Source organism: Cetorhinus maximus, chromosome 28, assembly GCF_964194155.1.
Source record: "Cetorhinus maximus chromosome 28, sCetMax3.hap1.1, whole genome shotgun sequence".
NCBI classification, from domain to species: domain Eukaryota; kingdom Metazoa; phylum Chordata; class Chondrichthyes; order Lamniformes; family Cetorhinidae; genus Cetorhinus; species Cetorhinus maximus.
Window position 1 is genome coordinate 26,817,763 of NC_135906.1, and position 21,010 is coordinate 26,838,772.

At 44.2% G+C, this 21,010-nt stretch overlaps 1 protein-coding gene across 3 annotated transcripts in view; it reads right to left on the minus strand.

Moving 5' to 3' along the window:
* The window catches only part of camsap3 (calmodulin regulated spectrin-associated protein family, member 3), a 190,793-nt gene that overhangs the window by 44,503 nt on the left and 125,280 nt on the right, over positions 1 to 21,010 (minus strand). For all 3 annotated transcript variants that reach the window (XM_078531469.1, XM_078531470.1, XM_078531471.1), the window contains 2 exons: positions 6,752 to 6,890; positions 4,146 to 4,285 (listed from right to left, as the gene is read on the minus strand). In XM_078531469.1, the coding sequence (XP_078387595.1) occupies positions 4,146 to 4,285; positions 6,752 to 6,890 (279 nt within the window). The remainder of the gene's footprint in view (positions 1 to 4,145; positions 4,286 to 6,751; positions 6,891 to 21,010) is intronic.

The following is a 21,010-nucleotide window of genomic DNA, read 5'->3' on the forward strand; positions in this document are numbered from 1 at the left end:
TGCAAAATAGTTGTCAGTCGGGGCCTTACAATGAGCATCCAACCAGCTGCCTGAATTATGTAGTCCCTTAAATTTAAAAAAAAAATGCATTTCTCAACCAGACACATGGGCCCCATGAAAACCTCGAAGGTACAAGTTTAGGCTATAATCTGTATGTGGTTTCCTGTACAAGCCTATCATTTAAATAATAATGAGGCCCAGCCCCAGAGATCAAAAGCCCACACCACAGCCTGCTTCACATTAGATACAGAAAATTACCCTGCTTCTGACAGCTGCTGAACATGTAGGCTCCTTTATGTTGGCATCAATGGGGCGTTTGCACCACTGGTCCCCAAGGGAAAGATCTTTCAGCAGAAACATAGGAACTGCAGGAGGCTATTCTGCCCTTCCAGTCTGTCCTATCACGCAATTATATCATAGCTGATCCACACCCTAGCGCCATCTGCTCGTCCTCGCTCCATTTCCCTTAATGGATTTACCAAACTATAATCTATCAACGCAAAAAGCAAAACGCTGCAGGTGCTGGAAATTGGAGGCAAAAAAGACAGAAAATGCTGGAAGTAGTCAGCTGGTCAGGCAGCATCTGTGCAGGTTCTGACAAAAAGTGTCTCAACCTCATTTGTGAAGTTTTCAATCGATACCCACAGGCCTCAGACAGCTTTCTGGGGTTCCGGAGTTCCACCACCCTTTGTGTGAAGTGCGACCTTTCATCCCGACTGAATAGCTCTCATTTTAAAATCAATGCCCCCCTCCCCCTCCCCCCACCCACCTTGTTCTGGACTCCCCCACCAGAGGAAATCATTTCTTTCCATTTCTGCCATTTAATCTCCTCACGCGTCTCAGTTAGACCACCCCTTCATACTCTATACACCCGAGGATACAAACCTAGTCGGTGAAACTGATCCTTTGCATTTTTTTTAGCCCCTTTTAACTGCGGTGTCATTCTGGCAAATCTACTCTGCACCCATGAGTAGGTCAGGCAGATTTGATAGGAACACTGAAGCAGGCCATTCTGCCCCTTCCCAGCCCACTCCGCCATTCAACCAGATCATGGCTGATCTTTTTACCTCAATGCCATTTTCCCGCACTATCCTCATCATTAATACCTAGAAATCTAAACATCTCTGTCTTGAATGTACTCAATGACTGAGATTCCGCAGTCCTCTGGGGAAGAGAATTCCAAAGATTCACCTCCCTCTGAGCGAAGAAATTCCTCCGCCTCTCAGTCCTAAATGGCCTACTCCTTATTCTAAGACCGTGTTCCCAGGTTCTAGACACCCCCGCACCCATCCCCCACCAAGCCAGGGGAATTATCCTTCCTGCATCTACCCTGTTAAGCTCTGTAAATCCTGTGGGTTTTTTTTTAAACTGGGCTTGTCATCCAAGACTGGGGGTTTCAGGATTGATCAGGCAAATCCTAAACCAATGGGAGCAGCAGGAGCTACCATCCCAAACAGCAGGTGCTTTCCTTTACACGGCACCTTTAACATAGTAAAGCATCCCAAGCCACTTCACAGGGCCGGAAACCAGGCAAAATCTGACACTGAGCCAAAGGAGGAGACACTCAGCTGGTGACTAAATCCTTGGTCAAAGGGGTAGGTTTTAACCAGAGTCTTAAAAGGAGGGGAGAGGCAGGAGTGAAGAGATGAAGAGCTTTGGCGAGGGAGTTCCAAAGTTCAGGGACAGCTTCTATAAACAGCTGGTCCACATAATATGCAAGATTTCAAAAGAAACCCATTGATTATAAAAGCACATTAGGATATTCAAGGTGGTGATAGAACGCTACATAACTACCAGTTCTGTATTGTGCGTCAATAATTTGATTAAAGTTTACGGCCGACTTGCCTCACAACCAATTGTGTGACTGAAATCAAAGAAGTGAAGAGAATCATTAAAGTGCCAGCCCACTCATTGAACCAGACCACTGCCATGAGCTTAATATCCATAAGGCGGAATGCAATATAGATCGTCTCAGTGGGGAAGAATGTTGGGAGGCAGATTGAGAGATGCTAAGGGTTGTGATTAAAGGAAAGGGAGTGAAAGGGGATGACCTGCTGTTTATTACCTCAGGTCAACATCAACCTGAAAAATAAATTATCCGATATTAAATAACTAATAAAACCAGCTACCTTGCGCATCCTTCCTTCACCAGGCTCTGGCAACATCAATTATAAGAGGCGTATGTGTCCCCTATTGCAAAAAAAAATGCTCACTGGATACGCGTCCAGCCAATAGCGAGTCATGTGGTGTGGATTCTGTTCTTGGCACTGGGGAAGAACCTTGAAAAGGAAGTAAAAACCCAAAATGTTGGGAAAACTCAGGTCTGGCAGCATCTGTGGAGAGAGAAACCGAGTTAGTGTTTCGAGTAACTGATATTGGACTCAAAACGTTAACTCTGCCGCTCTCTCCACAGATGCTGCCAGACCTGCTGAGTTTCTGCAGTACTTTCAGTTTTTATTTCGGTTCTCCAGCATCTGCAGTATTTTGCTTATTGGAAAGAAAGTACCTGTTTCGGCTCTGTGGGTGTACCTACACCACACGAACTGCAGCAGTTCAAGGTGGCTCACCACCACCTTCAAGGGCAACTAAGGATGGGCAATAAACACTGGCCTAGCCAGTGGTGCCCACATCCCATGAATGAATATTTTTTTAAAAAATCTTGTTTGGTGGGGATTTTTTATTTTCTTTATTCTTTCATGGGATGTGGGCATCACTGGCAAGGTCAGCATTTATTGCCCATTCCTAATTGCCTTTGAACTGAGTGGCTAGCTGGGCTATTTCAGGGGGCAGTTAAGAGTCAACCACGTTGCTGTGGATCTGGAGTCACATGTAGGCTAGGCCGGGTAAGGGTAGCCGACTCCCTTCCCTAAAGGACATCAGTGAACTAGATGGATTTTTACAACAATCAATGATAGTTGCCATGGTCACCATTACGGAGACTAGTTTCCAACTCCAGATTGATTAATTAAATTTAAATTCCACCAACTGCCATGGTAGGATTTGAATCCATGCCCCGAGAGTGTTGGCCTGAGCCTCTGGGTTACAAGTCCAATGATGTTACCACTACACTATCTGCCTGTAATAGATACTTCTATACCCAAATTGTGTGTCACAATAATCCTGGAGTCATCAGTTACCTGACACTGCGTGCCATCAGGATTGAACACACCACTCCTATCTCCATATCCTGTCACCTACATCATTGACTATCTTCCCTAAATGCTACCAACAGGAAATGAACAGCTGAAATGTGTCTCATTCACAAACAAAAACATTGTCAGCTTGCCAGTATACAAGAAAAGGATTGTTTGGATAGCTGGCTAGGAGTTGAAATACAGATGATGATGATCAAACATGATTAGAAACATGGCAGTTAGTTCCTGAACAGTGAGGGCCACATGAACGTTGTGCCAATTGTGCTCAATTGTTCTGTTCTTGATTATGCAAGTCTGTTTACTCTTGATGCTCACCGAGCTCGATTAGTTAAGGCTGGGTGTGGACTCAGAAAAGTAAAAAAAGCTGTAGAAAGAGCTGAAGCCAGAGCTGAAGCATGGAGTAGACATTTTAAAGCACTGGGAATGAAACCTGTTACAAACACAGAAACTAGTGTCATCTCTGCATAGGTCAGAGATATAAAACATACATCACCAATGATGCAAGGATATGAGAATAGATTGGTTTTCGCTAATGTACCTTTCAAAACAGAGCGAGAAACTCAAGAACATCACCTTAGCAAAGGAAATGGCTAGTAGTCAGTGGATGCACTTACACTGTAACTGCAGCATCAATGCACAGCACAATGCAAGTACAGTACAGTGTAACTTAAACCTACAGCTGGGGTCTGGCCAGATACTAGAGCTTGGCTGGGATCTAACTCCATGCTGTAGAGAATTTGTATGCCACAGTGAAACGCACAAGTGGTCTACATGAGAACCTGGCTTGGTTTTATTAACGTATTTAATTGAACGCCAGGGGACAGAGATACTGATTATCACTCTTTAATTGCATGGCTAATGGGACCAATTTAACATATTTATAAATATCGGGTCAGGAGTTCCTGACAGCATGTACAAGAGAGCATGAGAAAGAGAACAAACACATGAAAAAGAGCATGAACGAGCAAGAAAGAATAGAATATTTATTACCTTTAACACTGGCGGGGAGTAGAGCATGTCCTCCAGGCCCAGGTGGCAGCAATTGCCCAGATATTCCTGGGTGAACTCCACAATCAGTTGCAAGTTGTAAAGACTGTCAGCTACAGACATGGTCTCCTTCAAGCAAACATCTGGGAAGTAAAGGGCAGGGCCAAAAGAAAAGTTAGGAACGTAATTGCTACAACCAACAAATTTAAGAGTACTTTTGTATCCTTAACTGCGAGACAACTGGGAGGCCAATACCCAGAGAGCCTCAACTTCCACCTCTCGATCTCCCCACTTACCTGATGGGACCGCTCCTGTTTCAAGCTACAGATATTCATGTTGTAGTTTCTAAAAAAGACTATACAGGAATTCATATGTTTTTAGAGCACAGAAAGAGGCTGTTTGACCCAAATGGACAATTCTGGCAATCGCGTTCCACCTAAGACGCCGCTCACCCTACGTTCATCTCACCTTACCAGCATCCAGCGTATTCCTTTATTTGCCACGTGTTTATCAAGCTTTCCAACAAACGTGGTGGCGTAGTGGTATTGTCACTGGGCTAGTACTGCAGATAACCAGGGTCATGCTCTGGGGATCTGGGTTCGAATTTCACCACAGCAGATGGTGAAATTTGAATTCAATTGTCAATTGTTGTAAAAAACCCATCAGGTTCACTATTGTCCTTACCTGGTCTGGCCTAGATGTGACTCCAGACCCACAGAAATGTGGTTGATTCTTAAATGCCCTCAAATTGTCTAGCAAGCCTCAGAGTTCTCAAGGGCAATTTATAGATGGGCAATAAATGCTGGCCCAGCCAGCGACACCCACCTCCCATGAACAAATATATCTATTAAAAGAAAATCACTCCACAAACTAACCAGTCCCTGGGTAAAGAAGTTTCTCCTGAACTCACAACTGAACTTATTAGTGACTATCTAACATACATGGCCCCTTTGATCTGATCGTTCCCTCCAGCCTTTTCAATATTTTAAAAAATCTCTCATTCTCCCCTCAGCTTCTCTTATCGAGAGAAAGGAATCCTGGCCTGTTGAGTCTTTCCTGATGGGTATAATCTCTCAGTTCTGGTATCCCCCTTGTAAATCCGGTCTTTTGCACCTTCGCCAGTGCCTCTAGATTTGTTTCATAATCCGGAGGGCAGAACTGTTTCTGGGTCCTGATATTATCGAGGTATAAAAATGTGAACCTTAACGCATTCATCTGCAAAATTAGGTCTTATAATGCAGAACGAGAGGGGAGTTACTGATAATACATTAAACATTCATAAATTAGTCATTTTATAAAGGTAATTTTAGGACTCTGGTCACTTCTTATTTAAATCACATCCATCCACAGGAACACTATATAAATATTCAACTACCTATCACAAGGTTATACTGGTCCGGGTTTTATCATAGTGTGAATGTGGTGGTTGTGGTACTGTACTAGGCTTGCAATGAATCTGGAAATCCACGGACTGGCACCAAGCTACCAAAGAAACCGTTATCACTGATGTTCAAGGAGGGGAGCCCACCACCTCTACCCTCTCCAGCCTACACGACGCCAGGGATGCACTCGGATTGACTCGCAACATCCTCTGAAGCAGCCCAGAACAAAACTCAAGCTCATGGGGACCCACAAACGCCACCTCAGAGCAGCCAAGGGACAATGAATGGGGCCTTGCCAGCGTATTACAGTCACAGCTGTTCCTGTCGGTTCATACTGCAGCACACCCAAAAACTCGTGCTTTGTTACATAGAACGTACAGCACAGAAAACAGGTTGCTCTACCCAACTGGGTGATGCTGGTGTTGATGGTTCTTATGAGCCAACTCATCTCACCCCATCAGTACGAGCTCCTATTCTACATCCCACCCAAACCCCACGGTATTGTTTATCGAGCTTCCACTTAAATACATCTATGCTATTCACCTCAACTACTCCTTGTGGGAGCAGGTTGCACATTCCTACCACTTGTCATTTTAATTCCCTAACCCACTCAGACCTCGGGGTCCTGCACTGTTCCAACGAGGAACAGCATCGCATTTTTCAATTAGGCTCTTTACAACCTTCTGGACTCGATACTGAAGTCAACAGTTTCAGATCATAACTATCGCTCCCATATTTTGGGACAACAGCTGTTGCTGACTTTGCTATTTACATCTACTCTTAGACCCATCACTTTTTTTCCTTTACTTGACCTGTTACCATCCCCTTTTGCCTTCCGCCATCATCTCTTTTTGTCATTTAACCTCCCCTTGTCTTCACCCTCTGTCAGATCTTTCCCTTTCCCTCTTTCTCCTCACCTCTTCAGCCTTTGTACTTGTTTAGAACCTGATCTGTTCTGCCAAAAGGTTTGCACCAAAACTTCAACCGTTTTTCTCTCCACAGAAGCTGCCCGACCTGTGAAGTATTTGCAGCATTTTCCCAGTTTCATTCGAACCACTTTCTGAGCAAAGAGGTTTCCCCTCTAGTCTCTATTGCATTTATCAGCAGATATCTTATACTCGTGGCCCCAAGTTTTATCCTCCACCTCTACAAGTGAAGACATCTTCTCTAGGCCTAATCAAAACCTGGGCTGAAGGAAGACTCTTGTTGAAATCCAGTTCAGCTCACCTTGTAAACGCAGTACATCTGGACAGTAGTGGTGGATCAGAGCTGCGACAGCACATCCATTGGCCAGGTCCTTTAGCTGAGTTACCATGGGAAAGCAGGGAGTCTGTTTGGTCAGCACTTTGTCCTTCCTGTAGCGAATCTGGTTACAAGGGAGGAGGGGAAAAAAAATCTTAGGTTTGGAAACAGAGCAGCTGAGAGGAGGGGTGGGATTGGGGGTGGGGGGTGGGGGGGTGGTTCTGAGGCACAATTCTACAGAAAACAAGGATTGAAATAGCCACTAGTATGGTTTAACTTCAGAAATAAGGAACACAAATGGACGAGAATAAGAACTCACTGACAGACTGGAGCCAAAGCCAATGGCCTGGTTCCCCAATGAGATGCACTTATCCACACTATCCTTCATATCTACTTGGACATGTCACACACACTGAATGTATTTACTTGGCGGGGGTGGGGGAGAAGTGAAGAGAGAGGGGGAAGCAGGGAGCTTCATCCTGACGATACTAGAACGGGACCACCATCTTAGGTATGTTTAACTTTTAAGCTGCCCCAATGCAGTCAACGACATTGGGAGCTGGTCTGGGTCAATAAGGACGCTCAATAAACCACAGGGTTCAAACGACCAGTCACTCCAATCAGTTAAATACCTTCCGATTTGAGTAAGCCAGTGCAAAAGCTAGGCTGGACCACTTAACCCTGGCCAGATCCTGATGAAATCGGTAGTGAGCCCATCTCAAATGAAATCAATTGTATAACTCAAGCTGATTGCTGTTGATGCTGTGACTTCAGAAGTTCCTTGACTGTGTAACTTACGGGAGCCTCTTTCTTATTAAGGATGAACAAAAACGGTGACGGCCCGTTAGTGACCAGAATCCCATAACCAGAAAATTATTCTCGTATCCTGCTTGGGATATATTCGCCTGAGTAAAGGCCTCTTGAGGCAGCCCACAGCTCTGAACAGGTGAATGGTTTCAGCTGCACTTACTTTAAGAAAGATTTGCATTTAGATAGCACCTTTCATGGCCCCTGGAGGTCTCAAAAACACTTTGCAGCCAAAGGAATATATATATATTTTTTAAAAATCTGTCGGTGACAGTAATTCTCTCCACTTATGCTGTTGTAGTCAGAGACCATCGGAAGGTTCAAAGCTAAAGGTTGAGTGTTTAAAAGCTAAAGGTTGAGTGTTTAACGGCTGAATGACTTGCTGCACAAACACCTTTTACTTCAGCAGCTCATATGGCATGGGGTCCAGGTAAAGGAAACATGAGAGAGGCAGAGGTCCCCCCCCACCACCTCCCCCCCCCACCCCCGCCGAAGACCTACAGGCATTCCCATGACCCTTGAGCAGTTGACTGGCTGTGAGCTGGTGAGACTCTGCTGCAGAGCGGAGGTTTCTCGAGCAGCGCCTCTGGGCTGCCTCAAGGTGATCCTTCCCTATTCAACTTCAAATTCAAGTCCCTGCAGACTCAGTTAGGAACTCTCACATTTCACACTGCGATCTGCTGCAATGCATAAAACAATCTAATGCACCTCCTTCAGAATGCTCCTTGCAAAATCATTGGCCCGTTTGTGGGGAAACTGGGTAAGCACCCGAGGGAGTAAGGAATTGAAGGCTGCGTGGATAGGGCAAGGTGAAGTAAGGTGGGAGGAGTCTCACGTGGGGCATAAATACCAGCAGAGACCAGATTGGGCCAAATGGCCCATTTTTTTGAGCTGGAAAATTCTATGTAAAAATTATACTTTAAAATACCGCACAGGGATCGCAGTCATGCCAACATGGTGGATTTGGACTTAAAATTTTATTCTGGGTCACTAATCTGCTGCAGAAATCTTCACCAGTTTTTTTTTTAAAAAAGAAAGGATTTCACTTAGTGTTTACTGCTGATTATTACAGGGTGCAAAGCATAATGACTGGCACAAGATCTGAGAAAGCCATCTGAACGACCAGAGATAAATCCCTCCTGCCTCTAAGGAAGCTGTTGGTCTTCGCTGTTTTGGCAATTGGTGTGGTTCAGTTAGATTAATTGTGTAGCAGCTTCCGAATCCAATTGAAGATCTACTGGAGTTCCGACAAGGGCCAGGCCAATATGAACCCAGAGGCTAAAATAAAATCTCAAGGAGTTGTGAAGAGTTCTATTTTTAAATAACTCAGTGGGAATACTACAAAAATTAGCATTTACATTGTGTCAGTACAAGACTCCAAGGTGCTTCTCAGTAGCAAGTTTCAATCACATGCCACCCAGCCACATAAGGGCACATCTAGTCAAACGCTCGGTCAAGGTGGCAAGTTTTAAGGAGCATCTTAAAAAAAAGGAGAAAGGTAGAGAGGAGGGGAGGTTTAGCAAATCGCAGAGATTACGGCCAAGAATACAAAGATAATCATTTTTTAAAAAAACCAGGGCTGTGCAAGAGGTCACGGGTGGAGGAGCGCAGAGAGGGATGAATGGCTGGTGGAGGGTAGAGAGAGAGAGAGAGAGAGGGAAGTTGTGAGGACATGGAGAGATTTCAAAATATGAATGATAATATTAAAAATCGTGGCATTTTAAAACTCTCAGCCTCGTTGTGTGTCCCTCCCACTGAACTTTTGCTATTGCACTTTGGAAAGAGTACTCGGTGATCATAGGATCAAAGCCGTGCCAGGGATTCTGTAGTGCAAGGCTTGGAGAACCCAAATGGGTACACACTGGGCTAGCTACACCTGATAATCCTGGTGCTCAGTTTTCTAAATAAGACACCTGCATCCTGTATGTTAGCAAAAGGATCGTTTGTGAAATGTCTGGGGAAATCTCAACCCAGTATCAATCGGGTGTATGTCCAAAGAATAGCTCCTTCAATAAGATAGGCTTTAAGAATGCTTTCGTTATATCAAGGAGAGGTGTAGAGAGGTCATCTATTTAGCATTTAGAAGAAAGAAGAAAATGGAGCCTTGCACTCTGTTGACAGGCATGGGTGGTGCTCAGGGATTGTGCTGGGATTTCTTTAAATAGAATTTGCTCTGAAGGGGATCTCTGCAAAATAGCAGAAAACTAGCAAGTTTAACGTGTTTATTATTTGACTCCCAGCACCATGGATCTTCCGTTGTGTTAGAATTTCACTTGAGGGAACCAGCAACCAAAACTAATCCTCAACCTTTAAAGGCAAACTTAAGATTCCAACCGTAAAATAACAGTGGTTTTTGGGAAGCTTTCAGATTCTAAAAAGACAGTTGGGGGGCAGGGGCAGGGGTGGTGGGCGTGTGAAAAAGGAGAAAACCATCAGGCAACCATTCACAAAAGACATTAACAATACATCACTGATGTGCATGGAGAGAAACAAAGCTAGCACAGGGCTGATGGGCCGAATGGTCACCTTCTGTGCAATACCATTCTATGAAGAGGGGCGCTTGGATTAATGGTCATCAGAAACTAGTCATCAGATACTCTTGAAGAACCAATCTCAGCCACAGGGCCCGTTTAATTAAAAAAAGAACAAAATAACAATAGTGGGCTCAAACATATCGAGTCCATATATTTTATTCCAGGGAACATCGAGTGAGATGGCCGACTTTGCCGAGAGGGCCCACAAAGCTGAACTTACGTTGCCGGGACATGGGGGGCTGCTGAGAAAGGGCCTGACAAGAAGTCTTGGCAAACCGAAGGAGGGATGAGTCTTGAATGCTATTTGGAGCTAACGCACATTAAGACGAGGGGGGCACATATCTTGAACTGATGGAAGGTACATTTGGAACCAATGTTTTCAGAGTGACCAACACATGGATCGGACTTGTGGGTGAGCTGACGTATGAACCCAAATAAGTCAGGAGAATCGAATGCTGCCACTGTGGACTGGAGGGTGGGTGGGGGGGGTATGTGATGTAGGAACCACAAGTCCTTTCGAATGAAGGAACTGGGATGGACCAAGTAGCTTTCCTCAACTGCAAAATGATCTTTTCAAGAGGCTGTCAGACATGGTGTGGGAGCTAAACATATCTATTAAATGATCATTAAGCTCCCTCAAATAGTCAGGCAAATCATCTGCAACTCCTAAATGCTCATTTAAACATTATTTTTTTAAAAATGCACGGACAAGGTGAAAGACCATATCCCTAACCAATTTGAGGAAAAAAAATCAAGCCCAAAGAAACTTTCTAAATTAAAATCAACGGTCCACTTTAACTGAACAGGCTTACATAGATTCAGACAAAGGAAATAAACTTTTTGAGGCTGTAATTCCCTCAACTGTACTGAAAACAGAGAGAGAGTCCTCCAGCAAAGACAATACCAGTTGGTTGGCTGTTTCAAACCTTGCACAGTTCAACATTTCATACACATCAATCATTAACAGGTAAAAGTTCATTTGGAAGGGTTAGTCGTTTTTCGCAAAGGAACAAAAATTTCAAGCAACAAGGCTACAAGACAGAAGTCACAGCATTCCAAATACGTTCCAAAAAAAAAAACCTCCCATTCCAACTCCTGAACTGAATGAAGCATGCATCGGGATGGAGAAAAGACGCGTGTGGTTACTTGACAAGCCTGAAAAATACTGCACAGTGCACGGAAACATAAGACCAAAAGAGATTCTTACGTGAAGCGAAAAAGAAAAAAGATGGCATTTAATGTTCGACTGTCTTATTCCTTTTTAAATATACGGTTAAAGGATCCCAACGCCTTAACCTGACATTTAGGAATTTCTAATCGAAGAATGCCAAGTTAATGGCTGAAGTCTTTGCTTTGGGCTACGAGACTTGGTTCACTATATTTGAGAATGCCCAATTAAATAGCTGACTTCACTAACACTAGCTGCCATGTCAATGTATTTGGACTCTCTGGTGCCTCCTAGTTGTTCACATCTACTTAGGTGTCAGGAGGAATTGTTGTCATGTAGAAAGTGTGGCAGCCAATTTACACACAGCAAACTCCACAAACATCAATACGATAATGACCAGGTAATCTGTTTTTGGGATGTTGGTTGAGGGATAAATATTGGCCAGGACACCACGGAGAACTCCCCTGCTCTTTTTCAAAATAGTCCCATGGGGTCTTTTGTATCCACTTGAGGGGGGCAGATTGATCCTTGGTTTGATGTCTCAAGGGGAAGACCTCCAGCATATCAGTACTTCGTCAGTCAATCAGTCAATCTAGATTTTGTGCTCAAGTCTCTGGAAAGGGCTTGAACCCACAAAGATTGAGTGAAGCTCCTTTCATTCTGTGCCCAATAAGCTTGGCCTCCATCTCTCCTTTGCAGGACTGTCCAAGATTTGGAGTTTGTAGGTCAGTGTGTGACACAGGAGTGACACATTAAGTCCCAATAACTTTCAAATATTTCAAGTTGCCAGCAAATCTTAATGTTCTGATTTAGGATTTGGACTTATGCGATGAGGCACCAAGAACAGACTTGCCCAAACTTACAAAATCAAACATCACAAACCAGCATTAAAAAAAAACTAAAAGCCTTCGAGGGACCAGGGCCTGGGTGACGGGGGAAAGATGTTCTAGTCTTCCTTACTGCATTGGTGTAATATCTGGCTTTTACCTCATTAGCCACCCACATGCCAAGTTTCCTGTGCATTGCTGCTGATTGTGAGCAATTTTGGGACACGGACTAATGCCCAATCAGAACAGGTTTCAGGCTGGTACAATTTATTTTGCACATAGGAAGCACAGAGTCAGCGAGGGAAGAGATTGGCCCCAGTGTTGGAAGTTTTGTGTTCCGATCCATTACACCATCAAGCCGTGTGAAATGTTACTTCAGATATTTTCAACTCTGTACATTTGAGATTTACAAGTGAAATTTGAAAACTTCAAAGAACTCCTACTTTCCCCCACTGCTCCATAAATTCCTTTCCAACAGAGCCTTAGGAGGGAAAATGGGGGTGGGGGGGGGAGGCAATTTGGACACTTAATTCAAGTTTTCATTGATTCTAAGAGTTAATTTGCCAAATTGATCTGAGCCAATAAAACAGAATCCATGAAGCCAGATCTCCCAAGTCAGTCAACAAGCTGTAGTAGGCTTTCCGATACTTGCACTGCCCTCACCATCCTCAAGACAAGGTTTGGGAGCGGTTTGTCTGTCAACCTTCAATAGCTGCATCACCAAGGGACACAACAGGTCAACTATTAAGAGTTTGCCCTCGCACGTGGACAGAAATTGGAAATGCTCACTGCACTTTGACAATTTATCCAAATCCTTTTCCCCCCCTCAACCTCTCTGAGTTTGATAATTCTTCAGAGAAATCGGGGATTACTAATTCAGATTCTCCCCTCACAACATTAAGTGGATGGGGTAATATGTAGAACATGTTTGGGTCCAAGCAAGGATTGAATTTGATGGCTTAAATGGGCCTTTCTTCATCCTCTTCCATATGCTGTCCTCTCATTGAGGCTTTTAAGATGGGAAGGAGAGCTGAAAAAAACAAAGAGCCCATCACCCATCTTTCTGAAAAAGGTGCAACTTGGGGCAGAGGGGGTAGGACCCTGTTCAATAAACAAATTTAAAAATGTATTTCAGAAACAGATGGTCAGTGGAAACCGCTCCTGGCGACTGCCCTTGTGTATTGTGAAGATGAATATTAATGGACACTGCCAGAGGGTTTGAGCAGGTTGCACATATTGATGCGTTACATTGGCAAGAATGCCTGGCCCAATGTTTTCAACAACACCAAACAGGATGACACAAAAAGGCTCATCAGAATTATAAATGTGAATAATTGAACAAAGCTTCATCCCGAATGCATAACGCTCAAATTACTCTAGGCAAAAGATTAAGTAAGGTAACTTGTAGCATTCAACTTCCTCCCCACCCTGACACCACCCTGCACCGCACCCCCCCCACCCCACCCCACACACAACAACAACCAAAGAACTGGATAAAGTTTAAATTCCTATGGAAAAGCAGAGAAAGATATACATTTTGGGTGGATAACCAACTTCTCAGCATTCAGAGCGAGGAAAATTACTGAGGCGGGGGGCAAGGAATCAGGATATCAGTGACCTGAGGCTCTGGTCGGTTTACCTGGATTTTGTAAACTCCGTGGCATTATTCTAGGAGGTGCAGGGTGATACCCCAGTGACCTGGCCAGTATAGGTCCCTCATTGTATGCGTCATCTCATGACGGCTTGCAGGACATGGCACACGTCATGACATAAGCTTACATAGCAACAGTTGCTCCACTTCTGAGTAAATCATTATGTGGTGTGGGCAATTTTAAGATGCTGTACGAAGGCAGGTTTTATACATTATTCCTTCGCATGGCAATGCTTTTTCTAATAAAAGAAATCAAAACGCTAATGTTACACTCAGCTGAAAGCTGAGCAGAGGTGCTTCCGGAGACTGAACTGGCTCAAATCGGGCGAGGTTTCCCGTGAAGAACATCCTTAACAGGTCAAGTCTTTTGGAAATAGGGAGGCGGTGAGGTGTGATCCTCCGAGCACAAATTTGTCGGGAGATCAGGTGAGAAACACAACAACGCTGTTATCCACTGAAGAGATTAATTTGTGGAGCAGTTGGGGTAGATAGTAGGGAATGACCCAAACAGAAAGCATTAGAGGCAGCAAGTGGGCATCTTATCAACAATACCATATTTTTCTTCTTAGGAATTCCGGTATTCTTTTTAACATATTTTCTTAATTCAGTGTGATAGGTAACATCAAAAAGGTGTCCTCATTTAAAAAGGTCAGGGCGGAAGAACACATTTCGAGCGTCTAAAAGCACGGAGTTCAATTTTTCTCACGCAAGCCAACTTTTGTTTTGATGGCAAAATTTGCAAGCGGTTTTGTTTTTAACAGCAGTGACAGAATCTCTCACGGGCTCACTAAGCCAACATGGGCCTGTTTAAAAAGGAATAAAGCAGTTTTCTTCACAACCTGTCCTCCTTCAACAACAACACCACCCACCCACCTCCCACCAAAAATGAAAAGACAAATTGATTGAACTAATGGAATACATTACCATAGGAGGCTTATTCTCAGACTCCTTCAAACAAAAAGCGATGGCATGCTGAATGCAATGGCAAAAAAAGGAAGAAGCATAAACGCAGTGTACTAGGGCTCAGCCACTTGAAAAAAAGAGCTGAGATCTGTCAGGTGATCAGCATGCAGCCTACATTTGGCTAAAACAGGGTGGGTAAACAGACTGGTGTCTCTTAGTTCATTCCATTGGTTGTGCTGACATTGGTGGGTCTCTCCACAATTTGCTAAAGTTTCCCTCACTCGCCTGACCTTCCCCTTCCTCCAAATTACTCGTGATATCCAATGAATCATTAGTTGACCTGCTTAGGGTCAATTTTTTGCCCATCTGTGCACCTACTGCTCTCCAAAAAAATAAAATGCACCCACCTATTCTGAATGTGTCCACTCATGTTCAGTTATGAATTTTTACAACCCCTCTGTGATTTCTCCAAATTTGACTTGAGTCCAGACAGTTCAATGTTAGCAGCTTATTTAACTGGGGGGAAATGGAGTCATTACTGATCCTATTTTTACACTCATGCCCCCAAGTACCCATTTCAGGCTCAACGGATGCCAACCAAGACTGCAAACCATGGCTGATTTGTCCTCCCTCTAACCCAATGACTTTGGAGACCAACTCTTGCATTCCTACTGATTGATTACCTGGCTATAGGAAAAAAATGGAAGAAGAGTAGCCCATTTAGCCCCTCAAGCTAATTCCACTAACAGACCAACGGTAGAAACTAGCCAAGCTCTCATTAGTAGTAAGGATGCTTCCCCTGCTGGAGTATCTAGAACTAGGGGTCACAGTCCTGAAAATAAGGGGTTTCCATTTAGGACTAAGATGAGTTTCTTAACTCAAGGGGTTGTGAATCATTGGAATTCTCCACCCCAAAGAGCTGTGAATGCTCCACTGTTGAGTATATAAGACAAAGATGATGGATTTTTGGATATCAACAGACACGGATAACGTGTGAAAGTTGAATTGAGGTAGAAGATCAGTCCTGATCTTATTGAATGGTAGAGCAGGCTCAAAGGGCTGAATGGTCTACTCCTATTTCCTATATTTGTCAGTTCTTATAAGAACGAACAGGTTTGGAACATGCATTTCCTTAAGTGGTGGTTTTCTTGGTTAGCCATTAATTATAGAGAAAAATCAACATTAAAAGAAGTTCTATCATTGCCTTATGCTTTTTTCTAAAATTTTGGATTGGAGAATCCTTCCCCTTGGTGTTCTGAAGCTTCTTTTCCCCGAATACCCTCCCAGTTAACATGGCTCAAATGATCATGTGTTGGGATATGGATGCCACTGGCAAGTGTGTAGTTATTACCCATGTCTCATTATTCTGAGGGCATCAAGTGTCAACCACAGACTAGGACTGAAGTCACACCTAGGTCAAACAGCTAACTCTCCCTAATGAGCACTCTGTTTCCCTTCTCCCCCCGCCCCCAAACACAATCTGGACACGTTTGTCATACCAGCTCAAATAGTCAGTTTTTTTAAACTCAATTTCACATGCCATGATGGGATTTGAACCTCTAACCTCTGGATTGCTATCCCAATACCACAAATGGTACACCACTTTACCCAGTTCCAGCTTTCTTGGCCTTACTGTCCATAAAGCTAATTTTGGCTCCATCTGGCTTACAGAATCTTGGCACCTTGGAGCAGATTGTAATACTACACCAAGCTCTGATCTATGAGTGTGCGTGTGAGACTTCTTCTCTCCCCCAGATTACTAACTCTGGAGTGATCTGAAGATAAAACTCATCTCACGAACCGTTCCATTCCCAACTTGGCAGAGAGAGAACTCCCCTCATCATCCCACTGGGGGAAACGGCTCCGAAGAGCAGCTTTCCAAATCCTACTCCCCTTCCTTGGGACAAGGCAGATGCTAACCCTCAATCCCAAACACATGGAGCAGATACTCGAGTGAAAGATGAAAAAGTGAAAACATCCAACAGAATGATCTAAGAGACACGCCACACAATTTAAAAAGTATTAAAATCTTAACAATGGAGATATAGTATTAACATTCACTCTCAAAGCAAAGGATTCTGGGATCGCCAACTACCTTGGCTCAATGCTCACAGTAGATGGTCAGTTTAAAATGGGCCCAGTTGCAATGAATCACAGACAGAGCAAGAAAACGTAGCATGAGCATTTTCTAAAATCTATGCATTAGGAAGTCTCAGTTAATTATAGAACAGTCAGAATTCCTTTTTACTGCCCATCACGTCTCATTAAAATGAAAACAAAACGAGGACTGATGCAGTGAATTAGAAACACCATTAAACGACTAAGTATCCTCAACTTCAGCATTATGGCCCCTTGATTGGAACACTGCTCACTAAGCCATAATTTCTGATGCAACATTTGCCATAACGACCAGGGGTTTAAAAAAAAAGAGTCCCAGAAGATACATCGGCCCTAAAGCACCTCTCCACGACATGCTTTTTCTTTGCATGCCTGACAAAGTGATGTTGCAGAAAACTCTTTGGCACACGCCGGTCCTGAGATTGGTGGCAGCTGAAGTCTTAGCTAGGTCTTAAGACGGATTTTTTGGTCGTCAAGGGAGTCAAGGTTGATGGGGGGGGGGACGGGTGGGAAAGTGGAGTTGAGGCCACAATCAGATCATCCACGATTTTAGTGAATGGCAGAGCAGGCTCGAGGGGCCAATTCTCCAAATTCTTGTGAACTTAATAACAAACCATTCAGCCAACTGGGAGAAGTTTGCCTCACAGCTTAAAAAAACACAAGAGTGGCTTATAAAAAATTGGTGCTGCCCAACTCCAATATCATTCACTTAACCACAAAGCTACAGGAATCGAAGAGGAAAAATGTCCTTTCCCTCACCTTAAGCTCCATTTCCCACTTTTTAATCCACTTTGTGCTTCGTTCTCTTATCTATCTTTCTGTTCCCCATAGGTTTAGTTTGGTGATTTTCTTTGTGAGTACTCCTACCTTCCCTCTGATCGCCCTCTACTTAGAGTCTTTTCCTTGATGTTTATAGGTTTGTGTAGATGCCGGCTTGAATTAGTGTTTAGGAGTAAAATCAATTGCTTAACTCCTTCCCCCACCCACCATATATAATCCAGTAGGTTTATAACACAGGATGTCGGAGCCAAACAGGCCACCTCTAGTGTGCATTGAGTTAACTGATCTCAGCCACAGCCATAACTAACAAGCTACAATTAGCCTCTTTGTTTTGAGGAGAGGGAGTGGGAGGTAGGTGGGTGGAGAAACACAACTTAGCTTCTCTTTACCTCCTCCCCCACCAATAGACCACTGCTTGGGTTGCCAACTCTGGTTGGATGTACTCCTGGAGATTCATCACCTCATGTCTTCAACCACCCACCCCGTAAAACAGTTTTCTCCCCCCACCTACAACATTATTTTGTAGCTAATAAGTGATCAAAGAAAACAAAAAGCTAAACTTTCTACATGTCCCTTATGATTTGACTCCTGGGTTTGTGGCTCGCAGCCAGGAACTCAATCTTCAATTCCTGGAGCCTCCAGGATTTTCCTGATGGGTTGGTAACCCTTTCATTGCTGGAAGAGAACACGACCAAGAAGGAGATAAATATCAGGATCAGCTGCGGTGCTCCTTCTGGTCATGTGGCCTGCCAGTATTGACCAGTGACACTCACCTGGGAATAATGGCCACCTAGACTGAACCGGCCCAGTTATTTGCCCCTCCAAGACCTTTCAGATCTCCTACAAGGGGCAATAGGACACAGTGGCAGCAGCAGGTACCATCTACAAGGTGCAAGGCAGCAATTCGCAAAGGCCCCCTTGACAGCACGTTCCAAACCCACGACCTCTACCACCTAGAAGAAGGGCAGCAGATACATGGGAACACCACCAGCAGTAAGCTCCCCTCCAAGCCACTCACCATCCTCACTTGAAGCTATAACACCGTTCCTTCACTGTCGCTGGGTCAAAATCCCAGAACCCCCTCCCTAACGGCACCATGGGTGTACCTACACCACATGGACTGCAGCGGTTCAAGGCAGCAGCTCACCACCACCTTCTCAAGGGCAATTAAGGATGGGCAATAAATGCTGGCCTAGCCAGCAACACCTACATCCCATGAAAGAATAAAAAGGGGGTTGGGAAGATCAAAGGCATCCATGAGCCACCTTCCAGTAGCGAAGTCGGATAACCAATACATGAGGATCGGGCAATTATTGGCCTACCTGCCCTAGGACAGATTAAGGAAGAAAGTGAGGCATCAGGAAAAATAAAATGAAAGTGAATCTCAGGCCAAGTAAAGTCAGAAAGGAAACTAATAATTCCATTGTTTAATTCATTGTTAGGGTTACAGAATAAAGATAGAGTTACGCTCCAGATCAGATGTGACCCAATTAAATGCTGATGCTGAATGGCCTTCTCTTGTTCCAGGTGTAGAGCTTTTTGTTCATGGAATGGATCCAAGTCTAGTTTGCTCTTCACAATAGGTTTCAGACATATTCACCACGCAGCACAGTCTCTTCTATATTTTCCATTCCATATACCCACAGAGATGGTGGCATAGTTGTAAAGTCACTGGACTAATGCCCTGGGCCCTGAGTTCAAATCCCACCATGGCTTTAATTTAAAAAAAAAGTCTGGAATTGTAAGATAATCCATAGTGACCATAAAACTATCGTTGATTGTCGTTAAAAACACATCTAGTTCACAAAATCTGCTGTCCTTACCCAGTCTGGCCTACATGTGACTGCAGACCCACAACAATGTGGTTGACTCTTAACTGCCCTCTGAAGTGGCCTGGTACTCAATTCAAGGCCAATTGGGAATGGGCAACAAGGATGCCCACATCCCAGGAAAGAATAAAGAGAAAAAACACCAATTTGTTGAAATTTAGAGGAAGGCAGAGCAGCGGAATGTGACTTGGCACTTCTCTGTAATAACAGCCATAGTGGACGATGTCCTTGACAGGGCATCACTAGCTCCCTCACCTAATGTTTTAACCTCTAAGAGGCTTTATAAATACCTTGTGAACCAGTAACCCAGTGTAACTCCTTTCACCAATATGGGAAAATAACATGGAGGCAATTTTAATGTGCCCCCCTCACCCATCCCCCTCCTCATGCCCACTGCCCCCACCCACCCATTGGGAAGCAGTCAGGGTCTGGCACAACGGTAACTCCATTAAAGTCAGTTGAGAACAATATTGGGTGGGATGTTTCACCCAGTTCCACACCCAGTGAGTTAGGTTAAAATTAACCCCGTACTCGCCACTCTCTCTCTCTAGTTCCCTAGAAAAGCTGCCAGTGGAGGCCAAGGTTCCTGTGGGGCTGCTCCCTTCACAATACCACCACATCAACCCACAACACTGCTCCAGAGAAGAAGCAAGTTCAGATCATCTGCAAACATCAATGGTCAGATCAAAGCTTCGCAAAGGCACACAAAATAAAAGAGGACAGGTTATTGAAGGCATGGTCAGAATAGAGATATGGTTGAACTCAGTGTGGCTGTACCCCAATCGGTGAAGCTTCATTAAACAGGAGCACGAGATAGAGACGGAGCTACAACCCTGGATCTCCAGCCTTCCATTGGGACAGGACAATGCCTGCATCTCCACTGAATATGTCTTACAAAGAACTGAACAGCATTGGTGAACGAGTTAATTTTTTAAATCCTGCCACGATTGAGTACAGGGTTCCACAAAACCCAGCCAATTGAGAGTTAGGGGGTCTGCAGGCGTGTCTAGTGAGGAAATGCAGCAGAGGGATGCTGGATTAGCCACATCATCTGTGGCAGCATGAGAGATGCTAAGATTTACCTCAGTAACTGTGGGTTTGGAGCAAAGCTAGGGAGTGCATCAATCAGGGAGTCAGCTTCAAGATCACTACTGAATAAACCTCCTCCCCCCAACTCCAACCCAGCCCTGAAAACATGGACATCAAGAGCAGTCTGAACTTTGATGCCCCATGTTGGAACAACCACCTGACTTGTTATGTGGAGCGTGACAATGTGGACAACACGAGTGGAGTCACTGAGGACTCTCAGCCCTGACATGCCTTCGGGGCGTGCGGAGGAGGGAGAGAAAACGGAAATATTTCTCCCTAGGCTACAGGGAGATGTAAACAAAGGAATATGGGCAGATGAAACAAAGAGGGAGGCCAGAAGAAACATTACCAACATTCGGGTTTGCAAGAGTTGAAGCCAATTCAAGTCACAATGTTTAAGAGGGAGAGAGACAAGGAGGAAAGAGGAGAACAGGAAGATGGAACTAAAGTAGGCAGCTTTGCTGTGAGGCCAACATTGATACGATAGGACAATGGGAGTCCTTTCTGTGCTATGCTCACTAAACCTAGAATCAGAGAC